This window comes from Paramisgurnus dabryanus, chromosome 3 (assembly GCF_030506205.2).
Source record: "Paramisgurnus dabryanus chromosome 3, PD_genome_1.1, whole genome shotgun sequence".
Lineage (NCBI taxonomy): Eukaryota > Metazoa > Chordata > Actinopteri > Cypriniformes > Cobitidae > Paramisgurnus > Paramisgurnus dabryanus.
In genome coordinates, this window is record NC_133339.1 from 14,887,228 (window position 1) to 14,915,036 (window position 27,809).

The 27,809-nt window shown below is 41.0% G+C and overlaps 1 protein-coding gene across 1 annotated transcript; it reads right to left on the minus strand.

The window, feature by feature from the left end:
* Positions 1 to 3,614: 3,614 nt before the first annotated feature.
* LOC135768998 (uncharacterized) lies at positions 3,615 to 27,654 on the minus strand. Its single transcript, XM_065278357.1, has 2 exons — positions 27,586 to 27,654; positions 3,615 to 6,690 (listed from the first exon to the last, which is right to left on the minus strand). The coding sequence occupies exon 2, from the start codon at positions 6,686 to 6,688 to the stop codon at positions 4,700 to 4,702; it is 1,989 nt and encodes a 662-aa protein (XP_065134429.1). The 5' UTR covers positions 6,689 to 6,690; positions 27,586 to 27,654; the 3' UTR covers positions 3,615 to 4,699.
* Between the last annotated feature and the right edge of the window lie 155 nt (positions 27,655 to 27,809).

Genomic DNA, 27,809 nt, shown 5'->3' on the forward strand with positions numbered 1-27,809 from the left:
ATGCGCGCAGAGCAGGACTAGCACCAATCAAAAGTCGCAGCGCCCTCTTGAACCCGCCCAACTTCGAGTACCCCAGTAAAAAAGGGCGGGACCGCTTCCGTGCACGCTGATCGCGGGAGATTTATTAAAGCCGAAAGTATACTAGGGACGTCCGCGTATGCGCGCCGTCCGCATGACGTCATTTTCGTCATCGAGAGGGTCCGCGGCCGGCCCAAAATTTGAGACCTCGCGGACAGTGCGCGTACAGTCCGCGTACAACAGCGCATGCGCGTGAAAATATTTAGACAGTGCATTCCACTATAAACAATTATACAAAGGAAACAGACAGCATTTGCACACACACTATGGTTTTTCTTCTTTAACTTTTACTTCTTCAAAGAACAGAAAGCTCTGGAGCATGTTTGTTTGATTCCTGTTCTTTGTTGTCTTGTTGTTTGTTCTAAACTGTGTTTGCAATGGTGGATGAGTTACTTTTCTTCTCCTATCCTAATGTTTTAATGTACTGTAAATGTTGCCAAATCAGTGCTGCCCTGACAGCCTGTTAGACTAATAATTTGAATAAGAAATCATTTGTATTGCGTATAGTGTCGAACGCGGCCATGCGCGTGTAGCCGCGGGGAGTATACTCGAAAAGCTGCGCGGACGCGTGCGCGCGCGAGCCGGACACGGACGCGGAAAAAAGTATACCCCGACCTAAGTGATGGAAGAAACGAAGCTTTTAGAAGCTTCGAATCGAAAAAATGATTCAGTTTTTTCGAAGCTTTCGAAACACCACACACGCTGGCGACACCTGCTGATCAAAATAGTTTAAAAACAAGAGCTGTCCAAATATTTTACACTTTTACCAAAATAATAGCAAATCTTTTTTTAAAAAATATTTTTTTAAGAAAAACAAATAATTGAACTTAATTAACACTTAAACAGGCAAAGTATATCACGAGATACACTTTCTTCATTGTCTTATTTGGGGCATAAAATGTTTTTATCAAATCCTTATATCACTTATCATAGCTTCTCGAGTATGTGGCTAACATGATTTACTTCAAGTTTTTTGATCAGTTGGTCAGCCTGACCTAAATCTAACATGGCCACCGTTGGTGCAGGTAAGTCAGATGTTGTGGTAAGTAAATATATTAATCTTAGTTTTCTTCTGTAAATATAATAATACTGCTAATATAAATTGTGAACATTGTCTTAAGGTGCTGAAGAAGAAATTTTGGTTATATGTTGTTCATATTGTTATTTAGCACATTTTGAAATAGCCTATCCCTTAGATGCGTTAGGGTATAAAAAGGCATTAACCACAATATTGATTATTTTTGTATTTTGAGTTGAAAAATTAAACAAATGATCGAATTTGCAGGTTAAACTGATATTAGTTAATCTAGGTGACTGCATCTTAGCATTTTTTACTGGATATTTTCATCCTGCAGGTATATTCACAACTAGCTAATTTTTTGGTAGAAGTAATAAGAGTGGATGTGAATTATAGAGCAGATAGGCCTACCAATGAATTCTTCAGATTCTGAGAAAAGTGATGAAGGGGAAGTTTTTGTGACAGGACAGCAGTGTAATAAAACCAAGAAATTTAGGTACTTTGCCTAATGTCAGCTTCAAATAAAAAATTAAATATTGAAATTTGTCTTTTTTACCTTAATAGAGCAACGTATCCTATGATGTATTTTATTTTAAAAATTCCAATGAATGTCTTTTACATAAGTCCAGATGATACAAAAAAATGACTTGGAATTATTTTTTGCTCATTGTTTTCCCCTCTTGCCTGTTTAGGTGTTAAGCCAAGGCGGAGTGCACAATGTTTGGAAGCCAATGTTGACATTTGAAATCACCTTAACAAACACGCCCTACCCTTACAAAAATTAACCATGGTTTTATTGTGGTAAAAGTGTAGTAACCATGTTTTTTTTTTGTGTATTGATTACTATGAGCAAAACCATGGTTTTACTACATTAACCATGGCTTAACTATGGTTTTTGAAAACCACGGTTGTCGAAACCATGGTTATTTTGTGGTTACCATGCTTTTACTACAGTAACCATGTTTTTTAACTGTAGTAAAACCATAGTTAATTTTATAAGGGTACCCCAATACAATCTGGACTTTTTTGATAGACCCGCTCCACACATACGCAACCCAGGGCTGGGTTCAGCCCAGACAAAAAGTTGCACAACGTTTATTAAACTGTAAAATACGCTTGATGTTACAGTCACTGCCCTTGCCGTCCAGAATAAAAGAAAACATCCCAACTTGAACCCATTGTGCGAGCTGTCTCTTTAATACCGCGTGGTTTATTTACATGTTGCTGCTGATTGGACTGCAGTTCTGACACACGCACCCACCAAACAAGACATAACGTATCTCAAACCCTGTTGCACATCGATGCACACTGTTTCAACCCAGAAACCGTAGCAAAACATTGTGCACCGTTTTGAACTTGCACGTGCCCCAGGCAATGCATCGGTTGGAAGACACGTCCCTTACTGCTGATTGGCTACAAGTGTGTTTTAGTAGAGTTTTTAGCCCAACTCTAAAGTCAGTTGCTTTCTTTTTATAAATTGTTGGTGATGAATAACTTTAAAAGAACTTCAATTACCCGGTATGCACACTGTTCTTGAGAGTAAAAAAGTTTAGCAAAATTAACTAAAATGTTTTTTATAAATTAAAATACTAAGTATTCATAACTTTTCAACCTCTACTTAACACGTGTAACAAACATTTTATGAACTTAAATGTATGCAAAAATAGAATGAAAAAACATAAGTAATGCCAACTACTATAACAATTGTGTCAAAATTAAGTTAATCTAACATAACATTTTAAGTAACTATAGAGCCACGTGATATGCAAATTTCCCCGTCGTAGCCATTTTGTGAAGCACATGCACTGTAAAAAAATCCAACTTCAAAATGTTCTTTCAACAGAGATAAGTAATCTGAACAAAGATTTTTTTAATGAAGGGCGTCAATTCATTACTTTGTGTTCACTGAATGAAATAAGCATAATCATCCTGCTAACAAATATTATTTTGTTGACTGGACGTAGATATGTAGGTTTTTGTCCAATTTGTTTACTTGCCAAACTGAGTAATCTGAACAAGCATTTAAAAAAACAATGGTCTGAATGGTTCCCAGCATGCATTGCAACATGTTCACTTCTTTGGTTAATATTTATTAAAAAAGATTACTGTTTTAATGTTTGCTGGCATTATTTGTTTTTGATATGTTGTTAATGTTAGGTATATGTTGTATTTATTTGTAAAATTATTTTTGTTCATTGTTACCATGATTGAGGTGGCACTCTTACTCTTACCCAATTTATAAAAAACAGTTAAAACTCTGTGTATGTTTTGATCATCATTCGGAATCTGATCTCCAACAAAAGTCCTTTACAAAAATGCAGTAATTTCAGATTTTTGCTCAAAATTGTGTATTTTTGAAGAAACCTGCCCATATTTAAGAGGTTATAAAAAGGAGAACAAATGAAGATAGAATGAAGTGTTTTTTCCCATTTTTTTATTTTTTTATTTGAAAGCAGAGAGTCTGTTCTTTCATGTGATATATTGTATGTTTATACATTTATAAAAGAAATTTTCCTGCAAAGGCATTTTGCCAAACTTTTGTGAAAATCACAAAAAAATGCTGGCGGGAATGAGTTAATAATTGTTAAGGGTTAATAATTGTTTACTACACAACCAGGGTGGATAATGGCACAACATGCAAAACATAGTTTCAACATCTACAACTATGCACAGATGAAGAAAGAAAGAGAAAATGTAAGTAGCCCAATTTCTGGGCTGCTCTGTTGAAATGACAATGGCAAAGTCGAATTAACAAGATCCAAAATCTGCTGAATTTGCTGCTGTGGCATGCGATTTATTTGCAGCTTAAATGCTAGACAGAAGACTTTGATTTGGTAAGACTATTCACTGTATAGCTGCCATAGTTTCACCAACTCCTCCACCCACAATCATTCAGTTTAAATAGTCTCCATTGCAGCTTATCTACCTTCAGAAGATATAATTAAAAAGCTAACAACCATCAGGTGTAATGATGTGAATGTTTTATTCTTTAAATAAAAGAAAACTTTTGCCTAATTAAACACACACTTTCTTGCACTTTTAACATATATTTAAAGCAACACCAAAGAGTTTTATTTACCTTAAAATAACGTTCCAAAAAAAGTTCAGTGGTTCATCTACTCAAAACAGGGTGAACAGCACTTTCACATTCGCTTTGCAGCCCTCTATCGGCCAAAACCGCACTAAAGAAGTTTCCAACCGTCGGGTAGTGGTCCTGTAGTTCGAGTGAAAACTACAAAACTTGCTTTACGGCAGACCTACAATCCAATCAGAGCCAGCTATGCTGCAGTATTTACGACAGTGGTAATGAACAATTACGCTTCTAACCTGTAGGGGGAGCAAAGAGCAATAAGTCTTTAGTGTTGCTTTAATTGACTGCTATGTACACAAGCTTTTGTCACAGGGGTGGCTCATAGTGGAGTCACAAGGGATAAGGTATAGCTAGGAGTGCTCCAGACTCCAGACCAACCTTCCAAACGTATGACTTACATAAGGTTTACTTAACAAAGAATGTTTCAGGAAACACATATTAACTTAAGAAACAACTTATGAATGACTTTGAGTTAAGGAGGTTCAGAATCAGTTAAATGTCTTTTTTCAAGATTAAAAGCTCTGGCGACTTCTGAACTCTTTCTCTCCAGTGTGAATTCTTGCGTGTCTCTTAAGGCTACTTTGAGCTTTGAAACCGTTTCCACACAGATGACACATGAATGGTTTCTCTCCAGTGTGAATTCTTGAATGTTTCTTAAGCTCATATGCAGTTGTAAAACTTTTTTCACACTCATGACAAGCGTAAGGTTTCTTTCCAGTGTGAAATCTCATGTGTCTTTTAAGCTTGCTTTTACCATTGAAACTTTTTTTACACTCATGGCATGTGAACGGTTTCTCTCCGGTGTGAGTTACCATGTGTGTCTTAAGAGCGCCTTTAAGTGTAAATCTCTTCTCACACTGAAGACATGTGTAAGGTTTCTCTCCAGTGTGATTTCTCATGTGAGTCTCAAGACCACGTTTATCTGTAAAACTCTTTTCACACTGAAGACATGCGTGAGGTTTCTCTCCAGTGTGAGTTATCATGTGTACCTTAAGGTGACACTTCCTACTGAAACTCTTTTTACACTCAAGACAAGTGTAAGGTTTCTCTTCGGTGTGAATTTTAATGTGTTCTGTAAGGTGGCTTTTATGGTTGAAACTTTTTTTACACACATGGCATGTGAAAGGTTTCTCTCCAGTGTGAATTCTTGCGTGTATCATAAGGTTTCTTGCAGTTGTAAAACTCTTTTCACACTCATGGCAAGTGTAAGGTTTCTCTCCAGTGTGAATTCTTGCGTGTATCATAAGGTTTCTTGCAGTTGTAAAACTCTTTTCACACTCATGGCATGTGTAAGGTTTCTCTCCAGTGTGAATTTGTGCGTGGTACATAAGGCTACTTTGATATCTGAAACTGTTTCCGCACAGATGACAAGTGTAAGGTTTCTCTCCGCTGTGAATTCTTCCGTGTCTCTTAAGGTTACTTTGATCTCTGAAACTCTTTCCGCACAGATGACAAGTGTAAGGTTTCTCTCCAGTGTGAATTCGTGTGTGGTACTTAAGGCTACTTTGATCTCTGAAACTGTTTCCGCACAGATGACAAGTGTAAGGTTTCTCTCCAGTGTGAATTCTTGAATGTGTCTTAAGGTATCTTGCAGTTGTAAAACTCTTTTCACACTCATGGCAAGTGTAAGGTTTCTCTCCAGTGTGAATTCTTGCGTGTATCATAAGGTTACTTGCAGTTGTAAAACTCTTTTCACACTCATGGCAAGTGTAAGGTTTCTCTCCAGTGTGAATTCTTGCGTGTATCATAAGGTTACTTGCAGTTGTAAAACTCTTTTCACACTCATGGCATGTGTAAGGTTTCTCTCCAGTGTGAATTTGTGCGTGGTACATAAGGCTACTTTGATCTCTGAAACTGTTTCCGCAAAGATGACAAGTGTAAGGTTTCTCTCCAGTGTGAATTCTTGAATGTGTCTTAAGGTATCTTGCAGTTGTAAAACTCTTTTCACACTCTTGGCAAGTATAAGGTTTCTCTCCAGTGTGAATTTGTGCGTGGTACTTAAGGCTACTTTGATCTCTGAAACTGTTTCCGCACAGATGACACGTGTAAGGTTTCTCTCCAGTGTGAATTCTTGAATGTGTCTTAAGGTATCTTGCAGTTGTAAAACTCTTTTCACACTCATGGCAAGTGTAAGGTTTCTCTCCAGTGTGAATTCTTGCGTGGTACTTAAGGCTACTTTGATCTCTGAAACTGTTTCCACACAGATGACACGTGTAAGGTTTCTCTCCAGTGTGAATCCTCATGTGTATCTTAAGTTTACCTGCAGTTGTAAAACTCTTTTCACATTGATGGCACGCATGTGGTTTCTCTCCAGTGTGGATCCTCATGTGGACTGTAAAAGTAGATTTTTTGGTGAAGTGTTTTCCACACAGTTGGCACGTAAATGGTTTCTCTATATTTTCAGTCTTCGTGTGATCTGCATTTTGTATTATTTTAATATTATGGTGTGTTTCCTCCACTTCATTCAGTTCAAGTAGACGATCCGTGTTTATTCCCATCATATCTAAAATAAAGACAGTAAATAGTTAAAACTGATGAACCAGGGTGACAAAACACTTTTGAGATTATATGACTAAAGTAACATGTCATGTATCTGTCATGTGTTATCTTTCATGTTCATTATGTAATTTCTATTGTTAATTTTTGCTCTTGAAGTTGAACCCCTTGGGGGTTTGGGACACGTGCATATTTGACATACCCTCACATTTTGTCTTTTTTAAAGTTGATTAAAACATATTAGTGGCTTTTATCAGTGTTTTCCAACCATTATGCCGTGACTAATGGTTTGGTGTGGCATTGAAACATAACACTGATACAATGCTTGAAAAAGCAGTCGAAGCTAGCTAACAGGTTGCTGAGTTGGTCACAGCTGCATGTGTCACTGTCATCGATTCCAGCCAGAATTTCATCTTTGTGTAGCCTGACGTTGTCATACTCAATTCTAGTCAGAATTTGAGTCTGATACCGCTCCATTGGGCTATAATTATGAGGCGTGTCTAAACCGAAAAATGCCTCTGCACTTAATTGGATAGACCTATGACCAATCAGAGCAACGGAGTGTGTGACGTATTTTGAAATGACGTCTTTTGCAGCCTGACCGAACTGCTAGTTATTTCGCTACAATGACAATAAGATTGTGATTATACTAAGTCTGAGTTAGCGAACGTACATCAACACCTACTATGTTTACAACATTTCATTTATATCACAACATTAAGTATTTACTAAGTCATACAGTAAGACTATCTCTTAGTACCATTTGTACATTAGTTGAACTTCATCCACGACGATACCCATTACGTTTTCTTGAAAAATATCGGAGCCTAGCATGTCCCTCCACTTATTCAGCAGCCACGATTCCGGGGTTCCAAAAAAAGGTGGCAACGACCGCTTATTATATCCATCTCATTGTGCACGTCGAGTTGCATCGCCGTGATACCCATTTCAGTTGCTTCTTTAACTTGGTCCTCCATAAGTGCGACCAACTTTTGCAGAATCCCGTAGAAAGGACGGTAAAAACATCTTTCCTATGAACAAATGCCTTGATTGCGTTTCTGTTCCTCTTTTAAAATCAATGCTCTGCCGATATCTTTTAGAACAGACTCAATGTCACAATCCACAGATCTGAATTGTACAGCAGCAGCCATTTCGTTGAGATCTGCATGAGGGAGGCCGCGAACCTCGGTCGTGCGATGTCCACCACAGTGGTCCAAGAACGCCACCTTTGGCTGTGTCTGGCTGACACGACGGATGCAGAAAAGCTTCCTGAATGCTCCTGTCTCTCAGACCGGCCTCTTTGGCGAGTCCGGGGAGTCTTTCAGCTCCGCGGCGCAGACTGAGGCGATCTCCTAGGCCGTGCCCCGGCAGAAGAGAGCTGCCCTGGTCCACCAACGCCGACTCCTCAGTCTGACACTCGCCATCGTGTCCTGCGGCGGCCACCTCCGTTCGCTTCCTCGGACCCCATCTTGGCAGCGCAGGGGAACCGGTCATCAGCAGCTTGCTCCGCCCGCTCAGCCGCTTCCCGTGGCAATCGGGAGTTTAAGTGGCCCAGAGACAGGCGACCTGGAGTTGGAGAGGATCACTCTTCAGGAAACGGTGATCCGCTCCTTGCCCCGGAAGAGGGTCAGAAAATCCTTGGTTTTACATTGTTGGTTTTAGCCAGTTTAAGTCAATTTTAGTAAAAAAAGTTTTTTTAACCAATGAATTTAGGTTAAAAAGTGTGGTGTATTTAATACAACTAAAATGTGCATTAAGGTTGTCCCTAAGGGCTTGCCGTTGTTTTAGTCGGTGTCCCTTCTGCGCATTTCATAACAAAAAGTTATGAAGAAAAAAGTTGAGCCTAATATACCCTCATGTTGAGTTTGTGAGTTATGCAGAGACCTCGCTTATAAATTTGAGAAACGCGTGCCTTGCCTTTAAATACATTACAAAAAGTATTGGAAATGGGCTTAGGTTACACAGTGTAACCATTACACCTGCGTGTCGTTTCAATTACACCCCGTGGTCAGACCCAGCATTTCTGAGGGCAAGATATGCCCCTGAGACAGGTCTCCTGGCATTCTGTAGCACATACGATGCCCCCAGCACAGGGTGAGCAGCCATGTATGACGGGCTTGCAGTCTCAGGGGTGTGCATAGCACCCCAACTGCCGCGAGCAGTAGGCTGTATATCTGGGAGTCATACGCTCCGCTACGGAGCTGTGAGGGAAGGATGTATTAGTCGGCACCGACAACATTGCGACTGTTGCCTATATCAACCGTCAAGGCGGTTTTGGGCTCTCGTAACCTGTTGCATCTCGCCCGTCATCTCCTCTTTTGGAGTCAGAAGCATCTGAGGTCCCTTCGTGCCGTTCACATTCCGGGCTCGCTCAACACAGCGGCAGAAGCACTTCGAGCTGCGTGCCCCAGCGAATGGCGACTCCACCCCCTGACAGTTCAGCTAATTTGGAAGAAGTTCGGTCGTGCACACATATATCTGTTTGCGTCGCCGGACAATACCCATTGTCGCCTGTTTTATTCACTAACCGCGGGCAGCCTCGGCGTGGATGTGCTGACACACAGCTGGCTGCTGGGGATGCGCAAATATGCGTTTCCTCCAGTGAGCCTAATCGCACAGACTCTATGCAAAGTCAGGCAGGACGAGGAGAGCCTTCTACTGGCCGCGCCTTACTGGACGACCAGGAATTGGTTCCAGAACTGATGCCCCTCTCGACAGCCCGTCACTGGCGGATTCCCTGGCACGTTGGAACCCGCGCCCCAACCTGTGGTATCTCCATGTTGGTTGCTGAGCGTGCGGTAGGTTAGGTGATTTATCACATCACTGCAGCGCGAGCGCCGTCTACTAGACACGTGACAAACACTTAAATAACCTGTTCATCGTCTGGTGCTCTTCGCAACGCGAAGACCCCCGAGAATGCCCCATTAATGTCGTGCTCTCATACCTTCAACACTGGTTGGAGCGTAGGCGGTCACCCTCCACCATTAAAGTTGATATTGCCGCCATATCTGCACATCACTCTCTAATAAACGGCAGATCGGTCGAACAGCACGATCTAGTTATTGGTTTTTAAGAGGTGCCCGAAGTCTAAACCCTTCGCGCCCTCCCTCTATTCCTCCTTGGGACCTGTCCATGGTGCTGAAAGCCCTGCAGGAACCTCCATTCGAGCCTCTGCAGTCTGTGAGTCTTAAGTCAATAAAAACTCCATGCTTGCATTGGCCTCTGTGAAGAGAGTAGGGGACCTACACGCATTCTCCGTTGAAGTTTCGTGCCTTCAGTTTGGTGCTGCTGTCTTAAGCCTAACCCAGGCCAGGCTACGTGCCCAAAGTTCCCACCTCTCCCTTCAGAGATCAGGTGGTGAGCTTGCAAGCGCTGCCCCCAGAGGAGGCAGACCCAACCATGGCTTTGTTATGCCCCGTACGCGCACTGCGACTCTATTTGGATCGCACGCAAAGCCTCAGGACCTCAGACCAGCTCTTTGTCTGTTATGGTGGTCAGCAGAGAGGGAAAGCTGTCACTAGCAGAGGATGTCTCATTGGATAGTTGATACTATCGCCTTTGCTTATAATCTGCAGGGCATCCCTTGTCCATTTAATTTGAGAGCACACTCCACTAGGAGTGTTGCCTCATCTTAGGCACTCGCTCGTGGTTCCTCGCTAACAGACATTGGCAGAGCTGCTGGTTGGGCGACGCCTATACGTTCATTAGATTTTACAGTGTTCGTATCGAGCCTGTCTCCTCTCGTGTTCTTTCCTCATCAGGGGGAGCATGGAGAACAGACTCGCACGCCGGCTTGCAGCCTCCGACTGGTGCTTCACAATAAGGTAATGGTTTGATTTGTCCTTCCTCCCCTGCCCTGGCAGCCTGATGTTGCGGAGCATCCGCTGTCAGCCTCTCACTAGCTGTATCCTCTCGAACCTATGTGTTGGGCTCGGGCATCCACATTGCGTCCCCTAAGCAGGGTTCTTTTGTGAGTATTTTTCCGTGGGGCTAATCCTACTAGCCCACGTTTCCCTCAGCAGAGCACTGCTTTGCTTACACAGCCACGGCTGTCTATTACCTCAACTACGGTTGACTTTCGCCCACCATTAGCCCTTAACGGGGCAGTGGCTTCCGCAGCGTTCCTTTCCCGCTCAGACAGGGCGCTTCCCAGTCGCTGGCACTACTGTGGGGTTAAAGGAACATCTAGTGCCCGGCCTTCTGCCTTAAATCCTATTCTCCATATCCTTAAGTGGAACCGGAGGGCTTTTTGCAGACACTGGAAGAGGTCAGCTCTAGGTGGCGTTTTGGTAGGGATTCCCAATTCGTCGGTCACGACGTGACGTCGTAGTGACCGACTGAAAGGGAATGTCTCGGTTACGGATGTAACCCTCGTTCCCTGAAGGAGGGAACAGAGACGTCACGTCCCGTCGCCACAGTTGCTGCTCCCTGCTGTCAGTCGGTCACATTCTCCCGGCTTTCTCAGCGAAAAGAAGCTAATTTCGTAGTCTGCAGCTTATATACCCACCTGGCGGGGCGGCGCCAGCATTATGCAAATACCTCAATGCCAAGTTCATTGGCGTTTTAGTAGTTATCGAAGCAGATTGGTCTCTCTAACCGATTTCCCAATTCGTCGGTCACGATGTGACGTCTCCGTTCCCTCCTTCAGGGAACGAGGGCTACATCCGTAACCGAGACGTTTTCCACATAAAATTATCCTTCATAATGTAAAGAACATTTTGTGAAAATATAAACATTAAGGGCCCTATCTTGCACCCAGCGCAATTGACTTTGTCAGTGACGCATGTATCATTCGTATTTTGCGCCGGCGCACAGCGGGGTTTTTCCCTCCACAGATGCACGTCAGCAAACTAGGGAATGAACTTGCGCTCCCTGGGCGGTTCAGCGCAAAAAGGAGGCGTGTTGCGGCGCAAACCATCTCTTATGCTATTTTGCAGTTTCAAAAAACAATTGCGCTACTAACCAAAAAAAACTAGTCTAAAGTCAGTGGCGCGTTGCGCGTGGTTCATTATGCTATTTTAAGGGCGCATGCTTGACCATAATGTATAGCGTGCACAACGCGCATACACTTTGCTCATCTAATCTACACAGATGCAACAGTTATTTTTGCAAATCATAAATTGTTACACTTAAAAATATTAATACACGAGATAAGGGGAATCATAGTGGTGAGCATTGTGGTGATAGTTTTTATTTATTCTCATGCAAATAACGATTAAAATATTTTCATAACTTTGTTGTGTGGCTGTATTACGTTTATTTTATGTAAATAATAGTTAAAATGTTTTCATAAGAAACCTTAATGTATATGAACTTGATTTGTAAGAGTACTTTGGGGTTGGACCTTGCTTGCGTTTCTTGGGTCCGATTTCAAAGCCCCCAAACCCTTTCAGCGGTGAGGGTGGACGCAGCGATGTCCTCTGCTGGCGTCAAGTCCTGAGGCAGATCCACCTCCCGTTACACGGCGTGCCCGATTTATGCTGGCAAGCGTGGGATTCCCCCGTACAAGGACGTCGGTCTCCTCGGCTGTGAACCGCTCCTGGTGTGCGCCTGGTAAATCCGTCATAATAATAGCAACCCGCCATGGAACTTGCGCCCTTGCGTTTAAAGGGAATGTTGGCTAGCGTTCTGATTGGTTTATTTGACGTTACGCCCAAACCACACCTATGAATAATGAACCTACTTCAGACCAACCCCTTATTGATTTGCGCCCGGCGCAAGAGTTATTTCTCACGCCGGGAAAATAGCAACAGCGCCCAAGATCCGCCCACAAACTCACTTGCGCGTTGCGCTTCGCACTTGCGTTTCAGATCGTTAAAATAGAGCCCTAAATCTTTAATGTTGACTGAGTAATGCCATGTCAGTGATTGAAATCATAGTGAAATTAATGCTTGAAATCAAACTGTGATACTTTTTATCTCACAATTAGATTTGAGGCTTTAGTCTGATAATCAGAGACAGTCTCAGTGTCTCATACTGTGTACTTGAGCTGTTACACACACCAATGACATTGTAACATTTAAAAATGTCGAACAACAACAATGCATCTTTTCTATACAGTTACCTTATGCCTTAAATAAGACTGTGTCAAAACACTTGACCAAAGCTTGTCTTATAATTATTAGTATTATTTACAAGGTGAGTAACAGGTTTCACATACCAGCAGCTACACTAAAGCAAAAATAACGACAGATCATTGAAACCGAGAAAACAGCTATACTTTTAAATGAGTCATCAGACTGTTTATTAATCAACGTGACTCTAAAATGAAATTGACAACTATAGCAGATTATGACAGATTTCCATTGATTTCTTAAAGCTGTTGCAAGATGAGAAGCTTTAATATACATTACTGGACTAGTTTAGCCTTCATTGCATTTCTGCTTTATCACAATCAACTCTATTCTCGACTGCATAAAATCCTTCCTTGGCATATTGCATTACAAAACATTGGAGTGTGTAACCGATCACATTTCAGGCCCATGTTTTGTGTGGGATCACGTGGTCTCAGCAGTGTTTCCACTAGGTTTACAGCTTGGGGGGGGGGGGTTGGTTGGGTATACAGGGGTTAAATTGTGATTTGTTATGTGGGAGCTCTGTGGGGAGGGGTACTTTGAGGGCTAACATGTTTTATACTGATGACAGCAAAGGTACTTGTGTGTTTCAATGACATTCTGGACCTCTGATAGGATTTGATAAGTTTCAGCTTTAAATCTGTGCCAGAGGTTGACCCAAAATATTTTTTTTTAAAGTGTCTTAAATGATGCAAGTCTATAAGTTTGACACCCTATATCCATTTGTTGCACATGTCATTATGCACAATTGATCAAACTTTGAAGGAAGTTAAAAGAATCAACCTACTTGAATAATTCTAGGCATAAGGTACCCCAAAAGACTTAATTAACAAAAAAAATGTACAACACCCAGTTCTGTATCAGCAACATGTCTTAGAAATTAGTCATAGAGATTCCCTATGCTGGTCAGCAGCTAGTAAAACAATCACTATAGTTAGGTTTGATTTGTGTAATTAAAATACATTATTTTATTAAAATACAATGACTTATATGCGGTGTTATTCAGTTAACATACTTTAATTAGATGAGTGACATACATACTTTAGTCTTCTATTAAATTTTCTCAACGTGGGCACCATTCTTGCCTCTCTCTCTCTCTCTCTCTCTCTCTCTCTCTCTCTCTCACACACACACACACACACACACCTCTACAATGTTAAATGATTCTGCGTGCGCGTTCTTGAAGCTGCTCTGAGTTTTTTCGCTTGAGTTGCATATTTTTAACTTGCGCGAAGACGTGTTTAAAGGGAAAAGCGCGTGTTTTCGCGGCAATTGCGCCGCCCAATTCGCGTCATTCGCAAAATCAGAAATATGACAGTATACAATGTTACTGTTACACAGAGTTACTACAAAACACGTGCCCGGCGCGGCATATACAGCATATGAGAGAGGGAGAGAATGCGCGCGTGTGTGGAGAAGTCATGATAAACTCAGTTGTCTTCTCTGTCAGTAACATCCGTGACTGTTGATGTTTACGCAAAAAAAGAAAGTATACGGAGGAACGGACTTTGAAAACACCCGTCACATTTTCAGTTATGGTAGAGGGAGGCACTCGCTGCACGCAACACGAGGGAGAGCGTGCGCAGTAAAATATTAGTGTGCACACTCAATTGGATAATTGTAAACGCGCAAACACAGACAGAAAAGACATGCCATTGTGGAAATAAGATAAATAAAATATTACTTGAGGGCTGTTTAGTTTGTTTAATAAAATAATTGTTCTCTGGCGCTTCAAAGAAAATCAAATCAAATTTACTTGACCTTCAAGGGGGGGCGGGTCGAGCCATAGGGAGGGCGGGGCGCCCCCCTTATATAATGGTAGGGGAAACACTGCTCAGTATTGTTTTATTAGATCACGTGTTTCCCGTGTCTAGTCACTTTGTCTATGCTCCCTTGTTATCCTCGTGTCTGATTGTTAACTGTGTGAGAGCACTGGCTTTGTTTTTCGTTAATTATCCCATTATTGTTTGAATCATGTCACCTGTTCCCCTCTTGATTTGTTCCCCTATTTAATGCCCTTGTGTTTGCTGTCCTGTGCTCGTTCATTTTGTACCAGTCCTGTTAGAGCTTATGCTATTGCTAGTCAAGTGTATCTTTTGTCAAGTTTATTGTTACGCCAAGTCTGTTTAGTGTCTAGTCTACTCTGTTTAGTGTTTTGTTTGCCTAGTGTGTTTTGCCCCCTCGTGGGTTTTTGTTTTCTTGTTTTGTCCAATAAACTGTTCAGTGTTCTATCCGTGTCTGTGCCTGGGTTCATCTGTCTAGCCATTCCTGACAGAACGATAACAGCACAAGGAACCCAGCAGACATGAACCGTCGTCTGGCGAGGAGAGGTCATGTTTCGTCCTGGAGTGTGAACAGGGTCCTATTTGGTATAATCCTCTCGTTTATGGACCCGGGATTAACTCCAAGCGGAATCCGGCCAGAGCCATCGAGCCTGTGCCCCTCTCATCTATCCCGGAGGGACGAATCATTGGACTGTTGGCGCTCTGCGAACTTTCCCCTCCAGTTCCAGAGAGCTCCTCCCCACCTATGTCCCTTCGTGGGAAGCGAGAGAGGAGGATCTCCTGGGAGTCTTCGTCTGGGGGGTCCTCCTCCGAGTTGGTCGCGCCCCCTCCCCCACTTTCTGCAGCTCGTCCACATAAGAAGAAGAGAAAGAAGTAAAAGCAGCCAGCCCAGCCACCGCTGCCCTCAGCGCAGTCAGCCCAGCCGCCGCTGCCCTCAGCGCAGCCCCTTCAGCCGTCTGCGCAGCCTTTGCCACAGCCATCTGCGCAACCAGCGCAGCCTTTGCCACAGCCAGCTGCAATGCCCCCTACCCCACCTCTGTCTGACCCGCCTGGAACTATCCCTCCTTGCCCTGTCCCCACCAAGCCTGTCCGTTTCAGGCCCCCTGTCAAGCCGGTCTGGACTCCCCACCCCAAGCCTTGCCCTGGACCACCTCCTGTGAACTTTTTTTCACTGAAAGTCTCAATCACTATATGGGTTTGAACTAGAGTTGAAAGAAAAGATTTAAATGTCAGTAAAACATTCATACCAGAGGCATCTGTTATAGGATTTAATCTGTCCTGTTGTTTAGTTTATGACCAATAAATATTCACCTGCTTATTTCTTTAATTGTATGTTTACCTTCCTGTCTATTCAGCCTGGTCTCACTGTTAATACGTTACGTAGTAATAATTTGTAACTTTTTTTACATACTTTTTTAAGATGCTGTGTAGTGGAAGATTTTTTTTATGCTTTTATTTCATGTTATTATATTTTCTTTTTCATCCTATTTTTCATTTTTTAATTACAATCATAAGCTCATAAATTGTGATTCATATGGAGATCATGTTTTTCTGCTAACGTACAGAATTATGCTCTTTCTGTCTTTTCAGCAAGGTACAATGTCCAAGGACTTAAACATCATGTACCATCATGTGCTGTCCTATATGATAAGATGTTTAACTGTTTATGTTCCTAATCACTGACAAACTGAAGGTTATCTTCTAGATGACGTAGAAACGGATGATTGTACGTGTTTCAGCATCTTACTATAAATGTGTGTTCAACCTTGTAATCGGGGCTCTTGGGTTTTATGCTCCTAGCACCAGGGGTGAGAGCCTGTTCTGCAGAACATATTAAATTCAGACAAAGAAAATTCTGTATACAGTGTGTCCGTGTGATCCTTGACTTTCACTCTCAGTGAGTATTATTTCATGCGGCTAAAACTCCACAACAGCTGAAACATACAATGTAGATGTATTTGCAACATTTAATCATAGCATTATTATGTTTTTACAGCTACAAAGAGTAAAACATTTTCAAATCTTTCATACAATAAAGATTGCTGTATAATTACCCTTTAACTGTTTAATCGATAATGTTACCACCCTTACCCCAAACCGTACGGGCGTACCCTAAACCCAAACCCTTTTTACATAAAAATATGTATTACACGGCACTCTAAAAGGCTTGATTGTGATTGCCTATTCATGACATTCCAAGGTATGTTATTCCGAGATAACAACCACTTAAAACTAATAACACACAGCTGCAAATCGTTTTAAAAGGTACAGTTTAATAAAACAAAAATTTTATATACATATGTTTTTACACATTATATTTACTAATGATTAAATCAAATAGTGTGTTTGTAGGAGCCATATTTATATTTTTTCCTTTTAGTTAAAGGCAGGATAGGCAGGAATTATCTAAAAAAACTTTTTTACAAATTAGTTTAAACTGTCTTTATATATCAATACATATGTAAAATGTAAGTACTCTGAAAAAGAGAGTATAAAAATCGAGTTTCTGTAGACCTCTCACCGCTGTTTTAAACACAGCTCATTTTTTACATTCACTCCACCCCCTCCCTTCTGGGTTTCTTCTAAAGCCACGCCCCCAAAACACATGAACGCGAGACACCGACAGCTTTGCTGGGAGAAGGATTTACCTCAGACAAGCGGAGAGGAAGGAGCATGGTGCATGTAATAACGTCATGTCACAATCACATGTAATAATACACCTAACTTTATCACTAGGAATATAAACAGATAGGATGCCTTCTAGTACTCACTATTAAGCCAGTGTTTTGCATGAAAGTGTTTCCGTGATGAAAGCATTGTTGACTCTGATGAGGACTACACTCCGCAGACAATACCGCTACCGCATCATCGACTCGAGGAAAAGCCACGTGATATTTACTCTCGTTTGATTGCTTCGTTTATTCCCTTTTTGCTTTGTTTGCCTTCGCTGACTGGATATGCAGGTACTGTGAGTTCTGAATTCACTTTCTGGGAGTTCTAAAGCCATGCTTGTGCTCTTTCTAGAGTGCCTTGTGCACGTTCAAATCAATCGGGTGTGCACATGTGTGGGCAGATCCCATAGCAACGGGTGGTGCCATGGTCGTGAGAGAGAGTGATATTCGCGCAAGCTAATCACTTGTTTCGTCCCGAATGGAAATAATAAGCTGTGTTTAAAACAGTCGTGAGAGGTCTACAGACACTTGTGCTCTTTGTAGAGTGCCTTGTGCACGTTCACATCAATCGGGTGTGCACATTGTGTTATTTCTCTAAAAAATGAGACTTGTTCCTTTCTTAATCCTCAATGAGCTTGTGCTCAAACTTTAATGTAACAGTTACAAACCATTAACCAGCAGCATAACATTAACTCTTATTTTTCTCCTCTATCTCTCAACATGCACCATCGTCATCTTACCCGGTAGTTGCCCCTACTGGTCACATTTAGTATGTGATTCATTGCCTATCAACACATCCCCCTTTCTTTAAAGCTGAACTGAACATGCCTCAATATGTATATTTATATTACACTGGGATTGTGAACAATCAGTTTCAAAGTATTATTTTTTAAACACACAATTAGAACATTATGTATTCAGTCCATTCATTTACAAATCGAGTCTGACTGGTCTTTTGACTTGACGCTCAGATCTTCTCAAGACCTGTGACCCTAACTGACCATCACTTGTGTCCACATGTACACATTCATTTGATTTCAGGTCTGGCACTGTTTCTGCATGTGACACAGGAGCAATTCCATCTTCATCTTCACATTCTGTTTCCTTGAAAGTCTCTTTGGTGCTGAGAAGGTGACGACGGTTCCTTCTGAGCACATGACCCTCCTCAGTCCTTACTTCATATGATCTCGGTCCAATCTCCTGAAGAACAGTAGCTTTTCGGTGCCACGCATCCTGGTCTTGAATACGCACAACATCATCTTTGGCAAGTGGTCTGAGGGTTTTGGTTGCCTTGTCATAATACTGTTTTTGTTTCCATTTCAAATTCTCCAGTTTTGTCTGTATCTCTGCATTTCCTTTGATGTCTGTGTAGCAAGGTAGGGTTGTGCGTAACTTGCGATTCATCAACAGTTCCGCTGGGGATAAACCACATTCAAGCGGGGCTGTTCTGTAGCTTAGTAGAGCTAAATAAGGATCCGACTTGCTGTCTGTGGACTTTTTAAGGAGCTGTTTGATGATATGCACTCCCTTTTCAGCTTTGCCATTTGCCTGTGCATGCTGTGGACTTGAAGTGATATGGGTAAATCCATATTGTCATGCAAACTGGTGCCATTCCTTGCTGCTATAACAGGGACCATTGTCACTCACCACAGTCTTTGGTATCCCATGTACTTGACATGTGTAATGACACTGGTGGAGGTTGCACTTGTGAGAAGAGCTGTTTCGGGAAAATTTGAGTAGTAATCTATCACTATCAGATAGTCTTTGCCATTACAGTGGAACAAATCTGTACCAACTTTCTCCCAAGGAGCAGTGGGTAGATCTTGGACCAGCATAGGCTCCCTTGCCTGTTTGCTCTGGTACTTGTTACACGTCTCACATTTTCCTAGCATGTTTTCAATATCCTTGTTGATTCCGGGCCAGTACACAGCGGTCCTGGCTCTTCTTTTACATTTTTCAATGCCTAGGTGTCCTTTGTGTAACCTACGAAGTATCTCTGGCCTGAGGCTGTGTGGAATGACAATTCTACAGCCTCTCAGTAGCAGTCCATTTGCCACACTAAGCTCTGATCTCATGTGATAATATTTTGGACAGGACCCCTTGGGCCAGCCACCAAGAATGTTTTCCATCACTGTTTGTAGCTCCTTGTCCTTGACTGTTTCTTCACAAATTTCATTTGCTTTGACATGAGATACAGGTAGAGACTCAACAACCATGTTGACATAATTCTCAATTTCTTTTTCAGTGGAGCATGCAGAACTCCTCTCTGGCGCTCGGGATAGCGCATCTGCCAGCACTAAATGTTTGCCTGGTGTGTACTTAAGATCAAAATCATACCTTTGCAGTTTCATGATGAGCCGCTGAATCCTTGGTGACATCTCATTAAGGCTTTTCTTGATAATTGACACAAGAGGACGATGATCTGTCTCAACTGTGAATGTAGGAAGCCCATAGACATAACAATGAAATTTCTGTAGTCCATAAGCTAATCCAAGACATTCCTTCTCTATTTGAGCATATCTTGTCTCAGTCTCAGTCATGGACCTAGAAGCGTAAGCAACTGGCTTCCAGCTGTCCCCTTCTGCCTGCAACAAGACAGCTCCAAGTCCGTCCTTCGATGCATCTGTTGAAATCTTCAGTCTTTTGTTGGGATCATAATACGCAAGCACAGGTGCATTTGTCAGTGTGACCTTTAGAGCATTCCATTCTCGCTCATTTCTCGATGTCCACTTGAACTCTTTGGAGTCATGGAGAAGTTCTCTCAGTGCTGATGTTTTCACTGATAGGTTGGGTATGAACTTTCCAATAAAATTGATCATTCCCATTATTCTGAGCACACCTTTTCTGTCTGTGGGGCGCGGCATGCCTAAAATGGCTTTTATTTCTCTTGATCTGGCTTTCCACCTTGAAAAGAAAGTTTGTCTCCAAGAAATGTTATTTCTTGCACACCGAATTGGCACTTTTCACGATTTAATGTTAGCCCATTTTCACGCACCCTTTGAAGCACTTTTGTCAGTCTTTCATTGTGCTCTATTAGATTGGAGCCCCAGATCACCACATCATCTACATAGCAACGGACCCCTTCTAGGCCCTCCAGCATGTTGTCCATTGCTCGATGATAGATTTCAGATGCTGAGATTATTCCAAATGGCATTCTCAGAAATCTATACCTCCCAAAAGGCGTATTAAATGTGCAGTATCTTGAGCTTTCCTCGTCCAATTTGATTTGCCAGAATCCCTGTGCCGCATCTAACTTTGAGAAGTACTTGGCTCCTGCCATCTCACTTGCGATTTCTTCCCTTTTTGGTATCTGGTAGTGCTCACGTTTAATGTTTTGATTTAAATCCCCTGGGTCCATGCATATCCTCAGTTCTTTGCTTGCGTTCTTTTTGTCGACACACACCATGGAGTTTACCCACTCAGTCGGTTCTTCCACTTTGGCGATGACTTTTAACTGACACATCCTTTCCAGTTCCTTTTTGAGGCGCTCCCGAAGTGGAGCTGGAGCTCTCCTTGGTGCATGGATTACAGGAGTTGCATCCTCCTTGAGTTTGATTTTGTATGTGCATGGAAGGCATCCCAGTCCTTTAAAAACATCTTGATAACGAGTCACAATGGATTCAACTGAGCCTGTTTGAACACTTACTGCTTCTGAGCAGTTAATGTGGTAAACTCTCCTCACCAGGTTCAATTTCTTCGAGGAAACACCACCGAGCAGTGATTCCCGGCCCTCAGGTACAACAGAGAACAGTACATTGTGGCTTTTGTCCTTTATTGTCACTTTCAGTCTACACTGACCTTTGCTTTCTATGTCTTTTCCGTTGTAGTCTTTCAGTTGCATTGTTTTCTTGATTATTTTAGGCTTTTCTTTCATGGCCTTTATTTCTGTCATGCTGATCAAGTTTGCTTGTGCGCCTGTGTCAATTCTTAGTGCTACTAACGTGCCATTAATTGGCAATGACACAATCCATGTTTCATCATTTTCTAAGTGGCTAACATTTTCTTCTGTGGTATCTTCTTTGATATCGTTACAGGACACCATGCCAACAAAGAAAGTCTCACTTAGGTCAGTTTCTTCAACTAGTCTCACTGACTTTGATTTGTCCTTTGTTAAGCACTTTCTTGCAAAATGATTTTTTTTTCCATTGCACTTTGAGCATCTTTTGCCATAGGCAGGGCACTGCCGGGGCTCATGTCTGTTACCACAATGGTTGCAGGAGTATGTTGCTGCATCTTCTCTGTTATTCTTTTGTGGTGCAGGCTTTTTTATTTTATTTTTGACTACTGCAACCTTGGCACTGTCATGTACAGCAGTGGCATTTGCTTCATTAAACGTCTTTGCGTGCTGTTGTGCTAATTCACTTGCATGACACAGTCTCTCTGCTTCTTCCAGTGTTAGTTTAGCATCTCTTAAAAGCCTCTCCCTCATCCTCTTATCCTGAATTCCATAGACAATTTGATCGCGGATCATGGAATCTTTTAGATCTCCAAAATCACATGACTGCGCTTTAAGCTTCAAATCAGTCACATAACAATCAAAAGTTTCGTCGGGCTGTTGCATCCGTGACCGGAACACATACCTCTCATACACGATGTTCTTCTGTGGGGAGCAATATGCACTGAATTTTCCCAGTATGGTATCGTACTTCTCTTTGTCTTCATTTTCGCCGAACTCGAACGTGTTGAATACTTCAATGGCTTGGGGACCCGCAACTGTAAGCAGCAACGCAATTTTCCTGGCATCGGGTTTATTGTCCAGTCCTACGGCCGACATATACAACTCAAAGTGTTGTTTAAAAGATCGCCAGTTGCTATCTACGTTACTAGGGGTGTGACGAGACACTTAATCCACGAGACGAGACACGAGATTGGGTTCACGAGAACGAGACAAGACGATATTTTTACACTTTTTAAGAAACCCTCGATGATAAAATAAATGAATAAGAAACTGAAATCATGTTATTTTTAAATGTTTTAACTAATCAAGGACTGCCCCTAACAATTATTTTACTAACTGATAATGAAGTAATTTGTTATTTTTGGGTAATAAAAATAGACCCAAGTGAGCAGTAGCCTTTACAATTACATAATAACGAAGATGCAATAATAATTGGTTCAAATAAAGTATTAAAACCAAGTTACATTAAACAACATTACATTAACAAACACATTACATTTGTGGTCTATAAATAAATAGCATTATGTATATATTATAACAAATGCCTGCAGGGGGCGATAGTAGACTCGTCTCGGATGCTATCTTCACTTTCACTTTAGACGAAAAAAAAACGCTTATTTTTTAGCCAAACAATGTTTAAATCCATTTGAATATTTAATATACGTCCATTTCTTTACAATAGAAATGAACATGCAGACATTAAATCATGTAAACTCTGTGATGGTTTAATCTGCTGAGACTTCACATCTGACACTGATCTACAGAAAAACACAACACGTCTCAGACTTCATACAACTCCCAAATGAACATTATTGGAAACCCAAACAAAAAAGCAAATGCAGTAAAAGACAGAATATAATGCATGCACTGTAAGAGGCTAATTATACCAACCACGCTTTAAACGCTTGGAAACGCAAGGCGCGACGCACTGCCTTTTAAAAAAAAGAGCAGTGCGTGTCGACGCGGCTTTTAATATTGCTAGGCAACCACCTAGTCAGCTGTCTTGTCAATCAAATATTGAAGCGTGCGCTCTTTTGCTGTTAACTGTCATATTAGCAGAAACTTTAAAAAGAGGATGCTTGATCTGACCTTGTTTGAGGGTGAGAGGTGCACAAACACGCAGGAGAGAGTGAGCGAGTGGAGTCCGATTCTTCAAAGCAACTGTAAACTTCCCTCACCACAACGTAAGGCCCGCATCTCCCCTCATTCGAGTGGACAATGGAAAGACGCGAATGACGTCGGGCGCTTCTCCGCTCTCAGCGTTCCTTCAAAGGCGCGTGCTGCGGCCGCCGGCAAAAACCGCAAGGCGCTCAGCGCGCATAAACAGCGCGCAAACGCTCCATGCCCATAGAATATCATTTAAAAAAGGCGCCTGCAACTGCCTCCTCCGGAGGTCGCATATGCAGGCTGCATACGTCATTAAGGTTTATTTCAGATCATTAACTGAGCATTACATTCGCAAGTCGTGAGCATATTACAACAATTTGCGATTAACTAAATTATTAGTAAACTTTATAATTGTTAGTCTCTAAAAAGACAGTCTTTATGAAGTAAATGCAGTTTAAAAATGCGACCTCCGAAGGATGCAGCCTTTTTTTTTGAGAAACGGCCAGAATTTCACCTACACAAGAAATCTCGCGAGACACACTTAATCTCGCGATACACATTTAATCTCGCGAGATCTCGTCACACGAGATCTCGTCACATCCCTATACGTTACCTACTAATTTCAGTCCCTCCGGAGGCTTCAAAACATCCATCTTTACAAGCTGAACTCAGGCTTGAAAAAGTCGGTTTTTTTACTCCTGGTACCATGTGTTATTTCTCTTAAAAATGAGACTTGTTCCTTTCTTAATCCTCAATGAGCTTGTGCTCAAACTTTAATGTAACAGTTACAAACCATTAACCAGCAGCATAACATTCTCCATTAACTCTTATTTTTCTCCTCTATCTCTCAACATGCACCATCGTCATCTAACCCGGTAGTTCCCCCTACTGGTCACATTTAGTATGTGATTCATTGCCTATCAACACACACATGTGTGGGCAGATCCCATAGCAACGGGTGGTGCCATGGTCGCGCGAGAGAGTGATATTCGCGCAAGCTAATCACTTGTTTCGTCCCGAATAGAAATAATAAGCTGTGTTTAAAACAGTCGTGAGAGGGTTTACAGACACTTGAGTTGTCTCTCTTTTTCAGAGTACTTACATTTTAATTATGTATTTGTATATAAAGACAGTTTAAACAAATTTGTAAAAAAGTTTTTTAAATAATTCCTGCCTACCCTGCCTTTAATATAAGTAGTTATTAATTTAATTTTTCTTCAATATTTGATTTTTAGAACAATTTAATGTTTTGAGTATGCCTTCTCTCTAGAGGTAATGAGGTTGCATCTATAAAAGGAGTGTCAAGCTAAGACCACAGGAAAGGTTCCGGTGCTTGAGCCTACTATTATTGACCGTCAATTACGTCAACAGCAACTACGTCAGCGTGAGCGTGACAGGTCCAACGCGAACACGCTGAATGAACTCAACTCAGCCAAACAAAGAGACTATAATTTATGCTTTAAGTTACTATTCATTTGTTTAACAAATAAATATCATCAAAATTCAAGGACCACGTTGTTCAGACATTCTTTTACGAGTCAAAGAAACCCAAGCACCAGTATTCCCTAGAAGTGGTGAGATGAAAAATTAGAAGTGTCATAGGAACAAACGCACAGAGTTTGCCACTACAGTGTTTCTGACATTAAAACGTTCCAAACGGCCTGTTCTGGTTCTTCTTTCTGATTGGTTGAAACGCGTGATAAAATACCCCAGTAATCCCATGGTTCAGACTGCATTACATAAGCATCACTGCGCCACTGTTGCTTCACACTGATTTATGAAAATAAACACTGCAGTCTTAATCATATTTTCATTTTGCTGCATCTGTGTTGGTTGGTAACTGTGCTCTGTTGAAGCCACACTTGATTCTTAGGAACTACTTTGTTTGGCGAAAAAGTAATATTTGTATAAATATAATTAATTACAACTTATTTGCGTTTTATTTTATGAAATAAAATATGCGTATGAAGTAACCATTTTATAAAAGCAATAAGCCCCGGGAAGCAGTGGTGTTACAGTGTATCCGGTTTGCGTCGTGCCTAGCAACGGCCCTTAGCTGTTATAAAATGCACTGGTAACCCACTGCTTCTTGTGGCTTATTGCTTTAGTATATCAACTGAAAGAGTTATGTACATGGTGTTTTACATCTTAAAGGGGTGGTGAATTTGTTGATTTTATTGATTTATACTGTGTTGTCTGATGTGTACTTATGATGTTCGCGTGGTTTTTACATTCATTACATTAGTGGCTCTCTGGAGAAATGGTTTGTTTAAAGGGGCGGGCCGCATTGAAGACCTGGACGTAAACGCCCACTGCTATGATTGGACAGCTTCATTCCCCGTAATTACCGTCATTTATGTGTATAAAATAGCAGCCGAACACAAATATGTTTTAGCCACAAAAGATTCTGGCTGCTAAAGATGATACACATAAATGACAATAAGTATAGTAAAGTAGAAACAAAACTTTAAACTCGACGTGACTAAATTACCATATACAACACAGTAAGCAGGCATCAAAATCTAAATTGCGGCTGGTAAGTCCTTCTTTATCACTAACTTTGTATATTTCTATTGTTACATTACAGTCGTATTGTTAAGTGTTGTACCTTTATTAATCGTTTAATGTTTTAAGTAAATTAAAACAGTCAAACATACATGTTTAGACACGGATGTTACAACAGACAATTCAAGCGATCTCTTCTAACAAAGCAATAGTGAAACGCAGTAACTTAACTTACTGTGTATACTGCTGTGTCATTTTTGTCAGATCCAATATTAGTGGTGCTTTTAATCACAGTCTCTCTGCAAGTCCAGCATCGACTTCTTTACAAATGAATCTGCGGTACACCAAATAAACAAACACTCCCCACGCGAGCTGGAACTTATTCAAAAACAAACTTTATCCACGCATTCCTAATGTTATGTTCCGAGACTCCGTTATCCAGCATCTGTGTTCTTCCCATAGACGGTTATTCCACAACCGAAAATGCGTTTCCATGGTTACTCTATCATAACAGATCACAGCGTCAAAATAAAAGTCTCTCAGAAAAAAATGTATTTAAAAGTCATTTTGGTTACATTTGGCAATCTTTAAAGACATGTTTACTGATTGTTGAGACACACGTGTGTCACGCAAAGCTGTGGGCAGGGCTACACAAGTGGTCGTTGTATTTTGGTTCGGGGAGGTTCTTCAATTCTACTTTGACGTCATATTTCTCAGAATTCCTCACTCGGCTGTAATACTGGCTTGGTGCCAAAAACTGTTATATTTCAGTAGCACGGACCTTTTCAGTTCTGAAATTTGCAGGATGTTCATTTAAGTATGATGACCTCTTATATAACAAATGATCAAGTTAAAATTGAGTATTTGATTCACCGCTCCTTTAAGGGAAAAGATAATGATGTTTTAAGATCAAGTCAGGCAGCCCAGGTGGCTAAGAAATGAACCTTTTGTCTTTATCCTCTTCCTGACCATTGGGAAGGGTGCCATGGTAAATGTGATTGCTTATCTCATCTGTTATGCAGTTGAGATAAGGGCTGGAGAAAATGCTGGACTTGCAGAGAGGCTGATTCCTGAATTTACATGCTTTGTTAAGATTGTCTCCACCTCTATGTATCCCTCCCTCTTGTAAGGTATAAACTGTTGATAACAAAAACCAACGTTCATCAGTAAAATTCTGTACGGATCACAGATCAACTACGATCCGTCACACCACTAATTTTTTTTTTGTTTAACAATTTTTATTGATTTTCCATTAAACCATGTAACATTTTTACAACTAATCACCACTAATTTTTTAACCATAAACCATGCATATTGTATTATACTAAATTTATAAAAAAAAAATTGCAATAAAATAGGTGCCATTTAATACAAGTTATTTTGGTTACATTTTACAATAAGGTTAATGTAAATTGTTCATGTTAGTCAATCTCAATACAGTTATTCATGTTAGGTCATTGTGCATTAATTAATGTTAACAGTATCAATGCTTAAATTATAAATTATTTATAAAAATTATTAAAAGCTGAAACTAACATGAATTGAGATTAATAAACGCTGATGCAGTTCAATGTTAGTTCATGTTAGCAAATACAACCTTATTGTAAAGTGTTACCGATATTTTTAACATCTCACCAGTATATAAAAAACACTGACTGCAACCATGATAAGCAATGTTAAACATTAAGTTATGGTCCTTTTAAAAATTATAGGTTAATTATTATATAAATAAAATGGTTTGGCCTAATAAACACAATGTGCACGTGAAACAGGGTGCTGTTGTTTTAATCTTTCTCTCCTCTCTTTCAATGTTTAAGCTCTCTTAACCCTCTTTCTCTTCCACCTCTTCACTCACTTCATGCTGAAATTATTCTGTCTTTTTTAACTTTTTTTGCTCTTTGTCATCCATTTCTATTTCTTTCTTTAACAACTCCATCTTTTCATTTGCATCCCACAACATATTTTGTACCGTTTTCTGACTTATCTGTTCACACACATTTGCTGTAACTAGCAACTACCTCAGGCAATATTAAGACAATCAACCGTCGTTATCCTGAATTTAACATGTCTGTAAAATACTACCTTATGATGTGACGCTCAAGCGATGTTACGTTCTTTTTGAACGAATCTTTTTTGGTGAATGAATCGTTCTCGTTCACGCAATCCATGGACTGTTCTTCCTGCCTTTAAAGATTGACAAAAGCATGAGCCAATGGCGTTCGAGTAAGAGCAGTGACAGAGTATGTGATTGGCTTAACGTGCTAAACGAATACGCCCTTTACTGAAGAGTCGATGGGTGTGAACTG

Excerpts from the sequence above, each read along its gene's own strand:
- LOC135768998 (XM_065278357.1), bottom strand. The coding sequence starts at position 6,688 with ATGATGGGAATAAACACGGATCGTCTACTTGAACTGAATGAAGTGGAG.